Source organism: Apteryx rowi, unplaced genomic scaffold (genome assembly GCF_003343035.1).
Source record: "Apteryx rowi isolate R43461 unplaced genomic scaffold, aptRow1 scaffold_696, whole genome shotgun sequence".
Lineage (NCBI taxonomy): Eukaryota > Metazoa > Chordata > Aves > Apterygiformes > Apterygidae > Apteryx > Apteryx rowi.
In genome coordinates, this window is record NW_020450978.1 from 437,200 (window position 1) to 446,350 (window position 9,151).

The 9,151-nt window shown below is 44.2% G+C and overlaps 1 protein-coding gene across 1 annotated transcript in view; it reads right to left on the reverse strand.

Annotated features, from left to right (window-relative positions):
• The window catches only part of GALNT14 (polypeptide N-acetylgalactosaminyltransferase 14), a 46,563-nt gene extending 38,390 nt beyond the window's left edge, over positions 1-8,173 (reverse strand). The window contains exons 1-2 of the mRNA XM_026086487.1: positions 8,073-8,173; positions 7,693-7,791 (exon numbers count right to left, since the gene is read on the reverse strand). Of these exons, the coding sequence (XP_025942272.1) occupies positions 7,693-7,791; positions 8,073-8,173 (200 nt within the window). The remainder of the gene's footprint in view (positions 1-7,692; positions 7,792-8,072) is intronic.
• Between the last annotated feature and the right edge of the window lie 978 nt (positions 8,174-9,151).

Sequence of the window (9,151 nt, forward strand, 5' to 3'; positions counted from 1 at the left end):
TTTAACAAATCAACACAACTTTTAAATTCTATTGAGCCAGAGACCACAATACTTTCTCTCTTAAATCACAGAAAGACCTGTTGCCATCAGAATGAAAACTCATGGGTTCTAGTCCTGAAAATGCTTAATCTTATTCAACTGAATATGATCAGATTCTCTGCTGAATTACCTTGAAAAGACAATGGTGAATTTTGTTTGTTCAATGGATTTAGCAGTCACCATGCATATGTGACCATGTAGAATTTCACCCTACATTTTCATCATAAGACCAGGTCCTTCTTTTGTTCTCAACATTTTGCTGGGATTCTTTTTAATATACCCAGCAGTAAGTATAAAATCTAATAATTCCATCTCTAAATAATTACCAGTGTAAAATTCATCCTGACATATGTAAAATGCAGAAAATGTTTGCAGAGGGGAGTTCAGGCCTTCTGTTTGTCAGTATTTTTTGGTCATCACCCGGAACACAAGTTTTTTTAGAGGTGACTGTGGACATTGATCTGTTTTTATGAACCCGTAATTCTCTCCATGGCAACATATTGGGACTTGCAAGGAAAAAAAGAGAAGTCTTTGGGAGCATAATAAAGTGTCGAAGGGACCAGGGGTCACAATTAGCAAAATCAGAACGAGAGTGAGAAGAGAAAATGCCCGCCAAAATGAACTGCTTCAACAACCCAAAATGGCTAATTATGTAGGAAGAGAGACATCACACTAAGAATAACTATAATGAGCTTTGATTACACCGCGGCTTTTGCATTTTATTCCTTCAAATACCCACCAGCTCTTTGAAATTCAAGAGTTCTCTTATGTTAACATCAAAAGGTAAAAGCGCATGTAAGGCTGTATACTTAGTCACTGAGAGAGATGATTAGCAAATTAGAAAAAAGTCCAGGGTTTAAGAAAAAAGCAAAAAAAAAAGAAAGAAAGAAAAAATAGTCAGCACAAAGTGCTAATTACACAGTTTCTGAGCAACACCTGGCTTGTTTTGGCTCCTTTAATCAGACTCATTTCAGTTATGGCACAGACTCTATAAGGGTGCCTACATACTGCCTAAGGAACTAGGTACATGGCTTTATTATTTCCTTTTTTCAGAAGTGTCTGCATACACATAAGGCAATGTCACATGGGGAAGGTGTGAGTTGCTGACTGTCCAGGACATCACTTCTTGTACTTACTGGAAAATGAAAGGCATGATATTCTACCCACTAATTAAGTATCTAAATATTTGATGTGGTATTCACAGCACTTGTATCAGGACTTTTGCCAAAGGTTGTTTTTTGGTTTGTCAGCAAGAGGTAAATAATTAAATCTCCTTATTCCTGCTATGAAGTCCCCAGCTGCAAATTTGAAGAATAAATAAATAAAGACCACTCAGCAGAGTAAACTGGATTGTCTCACCACCTAAGGGGCCTGTGCTGAAAGGGCTTCCTGACAGCATTTCTCAGTGACATTAACGGCTAACAGGTGACGACTCTTAAATCACCACAGTCTGGCTCAGAAAGAGAAAGGAAAGCATGCTGGAGGCTCAGCATTTAAGTTAAAAGGGAACAACAGTGTTATGCAGTGTGGAGACATGGAGTTAAAAGCAGATCTTAGCTACTCTCTCTCCAATCCCACTGCCACCAGGATTCAAGTGTCTAAAGCCATATTGCAACCAGCCTCCCCAAGACGTATCACAGATGAGAAAAGAGTAAGAGGGTGGCTTATTGTGGGTGTAGTGTAAAAGGGGCAGAAGGATGGACTGCAAACCTTTATGTGACAGTAGCTCTTGTGTCATGTGCCATGGAAAATCTGCTTTAAAGCCTGCCCTCTGCAGCACAGCCAGTACTGTAGGGAAAACCCTCACATGCCTGCTGGATGGTGGGAGGGATGAGAAGRAGGTACCACTAGATGCTGTGGGCAAGCTGCCATTCCGTGTCTTTGCAGGTTCACATGCAGCCTCATATTGGCACCTTGCACTCAGGGATCTACCACAACCACTGACACAGGGGGCATAAGGAGGGGACATGGCCTCAGCATGGTCCTTCACCTGAGCTTAACCCAGCTCTTCTGGGAAGCTCTCCTGCCCTCTTTTGACCCTCGTAGCTTCAATGCGACATACTATTTCTCCTTTTTGTCATGGTGGCCAAAACAGGCATACTGCTGCCACAACCGCACAAGGACCATAGTGCCTTTCTACTGCTGCTAGGGCAGAACCCAAAACCATTCCCACAAACAGCAATACTGAGTAAGAACATCTGAAGTAATGACAACTGTGCAAGAGATAAGCATGCTCAGGTAAGTGTTCACTAGTGGAAATTAGGAAGGCACGCTCCCATGGGCAACATGGATGAATAAAATGCAGCATGCAAGTTGAAGGCAGGGCAGGGCTGAAGGGAGGGTGTCTGCGTAGCTCATCCAGCAGTGGGGAACATGGCCCCATGAAAACTGTCTGCTCTGGGAAGCCTGGATGGAGGGAGACAGGGAGCTGGCAGGAGTCCCAATACAGCACTCCCACCATTCCTAATTTAGGGTTCTGATGCTTATTTGTGGCCTTCTGAGCCTTTGCCTTGTTTCCCTTTGCTGCCATCAGCCTCCTGGGGGTAACTGGCCTCAGAACTCCAAGGGAGCTCAGGCATGCACTTGGACAACCAAACACTGACACTCCTCTCTGCCAGCAGGCCGCCAGGCAGGACAGCCTTGCACACTCCTCTCCTGTCGAGCCTTTGTGAGTGCTGACTGGCCATAAAGCTTCCAAAACTGCCCCTGACCCTTTGGAGAAAGCCATAACACAAAAGACCTGATGATCTGGGAATGAAGCATTAACCCAGGTCTTTTGCATCTCTGTCTCCCTCCAACCCTGCTCCTTGCTTCAAGGGGAGGCAGAGTTTTTCTTCCCTCCTGGTCCCCAGGGATGGGTGCTCACACCAAGGCTTGCTCTCTGCTGACTTCAAGATGATGCCACATCAGATCAAGCCCTTAAAGCACAATTTCCACACAGTGGTGGCTGCTTCTCTACATGTGAGTGTGCTGATGCCTGCAGAGGAGAGATGGCAAAAGAAAGGGGCGATACTCTCACAAGCAAGTCACACAGTGTGTGAAGGTGTCGTGATCCTCCTAACTACAATGTGTTTCATGATGGTGAGGCACTATTACTCATCACGTTGAGAGCCCTAACATTCAGTGTGACCCTAGACGATAATGAGTCCAGCTCCTTTGCTGGCCTCACTGTTCTTTCCCCTCCAGTGACTGCTATGCCCTCCTGGATGTCCTTCAGCTCCCCCTGTGGAAGAGCCAGGCAGCTAGAGCTGGGGACTGAGATGGATTTTCTTCTTAAATTCAGGCTAGCACAGGACAGAAAGAGAGGGAAGGAGAAGAAGAAAATAAAGGTTTCAGAAAAACAGGCTGTGTGTTCTTTATTCTCTTCTTCACTCCTGCCTTCTCTCCTTGGGTTTATTCGTATGGTCCCACTCCCATACTGTTGGAGCATCTTACCATCTTTAATGTACTGAGCCTCAGAACATGAAATGCATGAAACCGAACCACAGTGAGATAAGAAACTTGCCCAAGGTCATTCCAAAAGCAGATGGCGTAAACAAGAATCCAACGACAGTCTCTTAACTGCCAGTGCAGTAAAAATTTTCTCAAAAGCCACTTTTCCATTCACCCTCTCCTTTCTGGCCTCTGCTCCCCTTCTCTATTTCCCCTTTTTCATGACACCCAGCCCCTACTACCTGGACACTTTTACTTATTCACATAGTTACATAGACATTTATAAATGCTGACTACATCATTTGCAGAGATTTGGGCATTCAACAAATTTAGCTTTTTTTTCCTCCCCCCTCTTTTCTTCCAGCTGGCAAATGGTCAGAGAAAAGATCACGAAACTCTTTAATTAATTCATTATTCAACACAGTCCACTAGCTTTTCCCAGTAGTTCTGATGATGCAAATTGTTCATAAATGAACCGTCACAAACATTCACAATGTGGCTTGTGTAAYGGGTGCTGCACAGGCCAACAGCAGAAGCCACATGTTGGCATCTTTACTTTATGGGCCACAGCACTTGCATCCACACCAAGAGCCAAATGCAACATACTGAGTCTGCAATACAGCTCAGCCTTAGCACTCAGTTAAAATTAAAGTACTCAGGCAAAATCTTGTAAAGCTTTCAAGTGCCTATGGAAAGGTACAGGAATAATAACATCTCCTGCTCATCACATATGTGGTTCATTCTCTAAGAGCTGATTTGCCGAGTTGGGACAATGTGACATGGACCAGCTTCATTCCTTTCCCTTCTAGAGTGTGCCTTCACTTGCATTTCCCTCTGCCATCCCTTCATGTTTACTACACCCACTAATCTGCGTGAAGAGTACTTCAAAGGAGGCTCAAGATTATTGCTACTGTCAGGCAACCTAAGGCTATATCACATCTGCCCTTAGCTATGGGCAAATGCCCACAAAAAGTAGTCCATGGAAGGTGGAAGATGAACAGTTGGATGGTGAAGCAGTTGCTGTGTGAGAAGTGTTCCCTTTGGGGGATTAGTGCTCTGTCTCCCCATTGGTTTGGACAAGCCAAGCAATTTTTTCCCTGTTTTCTGGTTCCTATAATGGAGGTTAATAGACAACATTCACTTTGCAGTGGGATTGGAAAACTTAATTAAACTGGAACTCAGGAAACTGGGTTTGTAACCCAAAATCTTCTGCCATTCATGGACAAGTCACTTCACCTCTCTTTCTCAGTCTGTCCATCTGTCACCTGGGTTATACTGAAACCAAGAGCACACTGCTCTCTGCACACAGAGATGTACTGATGAAAATAGGGTAGAAGAGGTGGCTATTTTCATCACCRCTATGTTCAACATACCTTCCAAAAAGCAGAAAGCAGTGTCAGAATGACAGGGTTTATTTTGGCTGGCACATGGAAAATGATCCATGTTGTTAAAGCTACCATGGGATAGAGATATCTGGGAGATCTAATTAAACTAAGCATTTGCTGAGTGAGGGAAAGAAAAAAAAGGCAGATCAGTCAGAAGGCACAGCAAATTAACCTACAAAGTCTGAAGAGGCAGATGGGCTCCGAGCTGAGTCCAAAAACAGGCAGGAAAATGTCAGTGTGTGCACAATCAGGGCCAGTGAAGGGCAAGGCAGGAACCATGTCATCAGCACTGCTGGCCACCAAGGGCTGGTACCCTTAGGACCTAACCTTGAGCCAGGCAGTCAGATCAAAAGCAAACTTGTAAGTGCTGCATTCAGAAGGAAGAAAAAGGAGAATCCTGATGCCAGGAGGCCTTCTCTAAACCACATGGAACACAAAAAGGAGGTCCATTTCCTAGTGGTTAGTCAGGAGAGCTYAGGATCTCATCCAAGTGAGTGAGAGGCAGGGGAGACAAGGACTGAAGCTTTCAGTCTTGTAGCATGTTCTCACTGCCTGGGTTTGTCCCACCTGTAGTCCAATCCAAGCCACACTCTGCAATGTTGTACTGGAGGATGCTCCACAGAGCCCTGGCACCATTTTGAAATCATCCTCCGGGAAACTGAGCTCTCACTGGGACCCACTGCTGGGGAATACCGTCCCACAGACAAACACAAGACAAAACACAAGAGCTGGAATCAACAGGGGCCTGTGAGTGGGGAGGAGTGGCATGCAGGACAGAAGCTRTGAGTGAAATCACAAGCAACAGGGTAAGAAAGTCAGTATAGCCACCTAATCAAGTCAAACAAACACAAGGAACAAGAAAGGAAGCCACTTTCCATGTAGAAATCAAGAACTTCAGAGGACAATATCCCAGAGGAAGAGGGAAGAATTCTAGCTATCTATATTTCTAACTGTGCCATCATTGCAATGGACTGATCACATCTCTCTAATGAAGCCCGATATGGGGAATCTAGGCATAATGGGCATGTCACGGGTCTAGCATCTCTCATGTGGCAACATCACTCGTGGCCATGTCTGCCAGGCCAGTCAGGTACTCAGTTATGGAGGAGAGAAGAGATTTAAGATCATCATTGCACCTTACATGTGTTATAAACATTCTACATCTCAGGAGGACTGTGCTTGGCTTTGCCTTTGGATCTCCATTACAATGGATTTTGGAGGATGGTAAACTCACCCAAGGTATTGTAAATATAACAGAGAGAGTCCAGGATCAAGGAGGTGGTACACAACATAAAGTGTCAGTGCTATGCATGTCTGAAATCCATACACACTAAACAGAGAAAGCAAGGACAGATTATAAAGTAAGAAGTGAAGGAGATCAGATTAGGGGTGAAACCATAAAGCAAAGCAAGAATTCGATTCCAGAACTGTCAAGCTCACTTGTAGCAATGAAAAAATTCACCTGAGAAAGGATACTGTTCTCAGAAAAGAGTCCATCGAGCTCACAAAAGGAATGGGGCACAGATGAAGTCCTCACCAGCAAAAATAAATCTACCCCCAGGCAGCAACCCCATCTGATCAGGACTGACGATGGCAAGGGCCCCCTGGAGAAGTCATGGTTTAACTGACTAGGTTTTCAGCAGGGTGCACCTGGGCTGCAATTGGACCTACATTAACACAGCTGAGGGATTTCCAGCGAGATTGTACTGGTTTTCCTCACCTAATCAGACAGCTTGAGGAAAGGTGCCTGCATGTGTCCCCCACTCTACAGAGGTTTGTCCATATCATGCAGCCAAAATCCTGCTTGGCAACAAGCACCCGGAACTGATACAACAAAAAGCAACAGGATCAAGGGCCTCACTGTCCTTCAGGCAAACAAAGATGGTTCTAGTGTGCTCCTGTGGCTAGACTGCTCCCGCATTGTGGCTAGCTCTTTTTTTTCCTGAAGAGCAAATAGGAACTGGCCATGGGCAGGTACAGGATCTTGGAGCCTATTGCCTGACTCACTGCTAGCAAAGTCTTAACTACATGGGCATGAAACACACCTGCAAAGCACTTAATATTGACACATAATAGAGCTGACCCAAGCTTGCTAAGCAGTATCCCACCAGCCAAGACACAGACAGACAGACCTTTCTAAAGGTATGGAGGATACACCTTATAAAATCTTTCCACAATAGAGCTTGTAGATTCAAGGCACATATTGGCAATAAACTCTAATTTAAAAAAAAAACCTGCAGTGAAAAGGAAACATTTACTGTATCTACTATGGCAAAATGTAGCCAAGAACAAACCAACAAATGAAAGAATGGCCACATGCCCAGAGCTCTCCACAGTGTATCCAGAAGACCATAGAAACTGTCCTTGAAAATCTAGTTTGCGTGTGCACCATCAGAACTCTCAATTATCAAGCCTTCCTGGCATTTGATGGGTCACTGGAGAAGCTCAAATAGCAATACTAGAGCAGACATCTGCAGAATAATAGTTGTCCTTAGACAACTGGGACAGAATACAGCTGAGCTCTGATACCCAGCTGAATTTAAAAAACATTATCCCAGACTCTGTCTAATCTTACATCTTTCCAACAAGAGTGTCCAGTACTAGACCCTGCATAGGGAGCACACTTATTCACTTTCCTGAGCATTTCACTGTAAAATACTACCTCTTACAGACTTGTTTTCTTGCTAGTTTCCACTTGGCAGTTGTTAGGCCCAGTCATTTCACTGGGGTGAGTGTATAGAGATTCTACCTTTATTCATGAAAATCTCTAGCCCACTCACCCTTTAAGAAAAAAAAAAAGTTTACAAATATATTCCAAAGAACTGAGAGCTCTTACCTTCGAATTGTTCTTAGCAAGGTAGACCTGGCCTCATTGTGGAAGGTAATGATAACGCTGGTTGGCGGGAGATCTGGACGATAGTGCAAAGTCATACACCTGAGGAGGGAGAAAGATGAAAAGGTCATTCAAGTGCTGAAATTAAAAATGGGATCTCATTTCATTAACAAAAGCCTTAGAGGTAGGTGGTCCTCCAGCCACTATTAAGGGTGAGTTTTTCCTGCATGAATCCTATCTGATGGAAACCAGAAACCCAAGAGTAAGTCACTGAGGATTAAAGCAGAGAAAGAGCTTAACTGTCATTATTAGGAAGGGATGGGAATGTAGGTGCCCTCTTGCAATCCTTTTCTCTAACCACATTAGCTTCCCAGTTAGCATACTCTGTTGGAGTCATCAGCTTCCCACATCCATAGGAAGTGGGAAGAGAAAGGCGTTCCCTCATCACCATCATCCACCAGCGAATGGTTGTCACCAGTGCCATGTGGTGACGTGACCCAACTTACAAATATCTGGTTCCCTTAAACTGTTAGATGTTGTAAACTTAGAGTTAAGAAAACTACAGCTCCTCTTTAGAAAAGCAGAGTTCAATCAGCTGTGATTTTCCAGACTGGGTGTCAAGAAACTTGTCCTCTTCTCCTGACCCCATGGCTGACCCTGGCATGACCACGGGCAAGACAGCTCACCTCTCTGTGCCTATTTCTCCACTATGTTGTATTTCATCTGTTCGAACTAAAGTCTCTTCAAAGCAGCATCTCCCTTTCATAAATGTTTACACAGCACTTGGCACAATGGGAACCCGTTGTCAAGGCACCAGGGATTCTGGGTACTACCATAAAATAACAAACAACTCATACTACGCCGTTTCCACTCCTTAACCCCTCAGGATTTTATGTTAAAAATGGTGTAAAACCAGAAGGTGAAGAAATGTTCTGCAAATTTGTAAAGGTGATGGACTGAACAGTCTCCAAGTCCACCATGGGGTAACAGCCTTCTCCCCTTCACCCCACACTGTGAAGTATAAATTCCACTAGTACCACACGAGGCCTGCAGGACCTTTCTACTGAGATACCTAAGATTCTCCCTTTCATTCCACCAAGGCTTAATATAAAAAAAATGAAAAGTAATGGATCTCAAAAAAGAGGAATAGTCTTTAAAAGGCACTTTTAATAGCTTATATCGGATATTGCGCCTTTGAAATTGAGAGCAAAATCTAATCAGCTTTATACAAGATAGGGCATGCTCTCCTTCAGTAAAGATACTTGGCACTGACAAGAGCATAAATGAAATAAGATATGGGACTTTGAGTAACTGATGAATAGCAAGGGTTCTTGCAGCTGTAATTTGAAGTACAATCTTAGGGTGAGGGTTGAAAGAAGGAATAAGCGAAGAGGCGCCATGGGCATGGGTCGCAAAAGGGGCTGCCAAAGGAAGGTGTTTGCTGCCAAGAGACCCCTCCTGC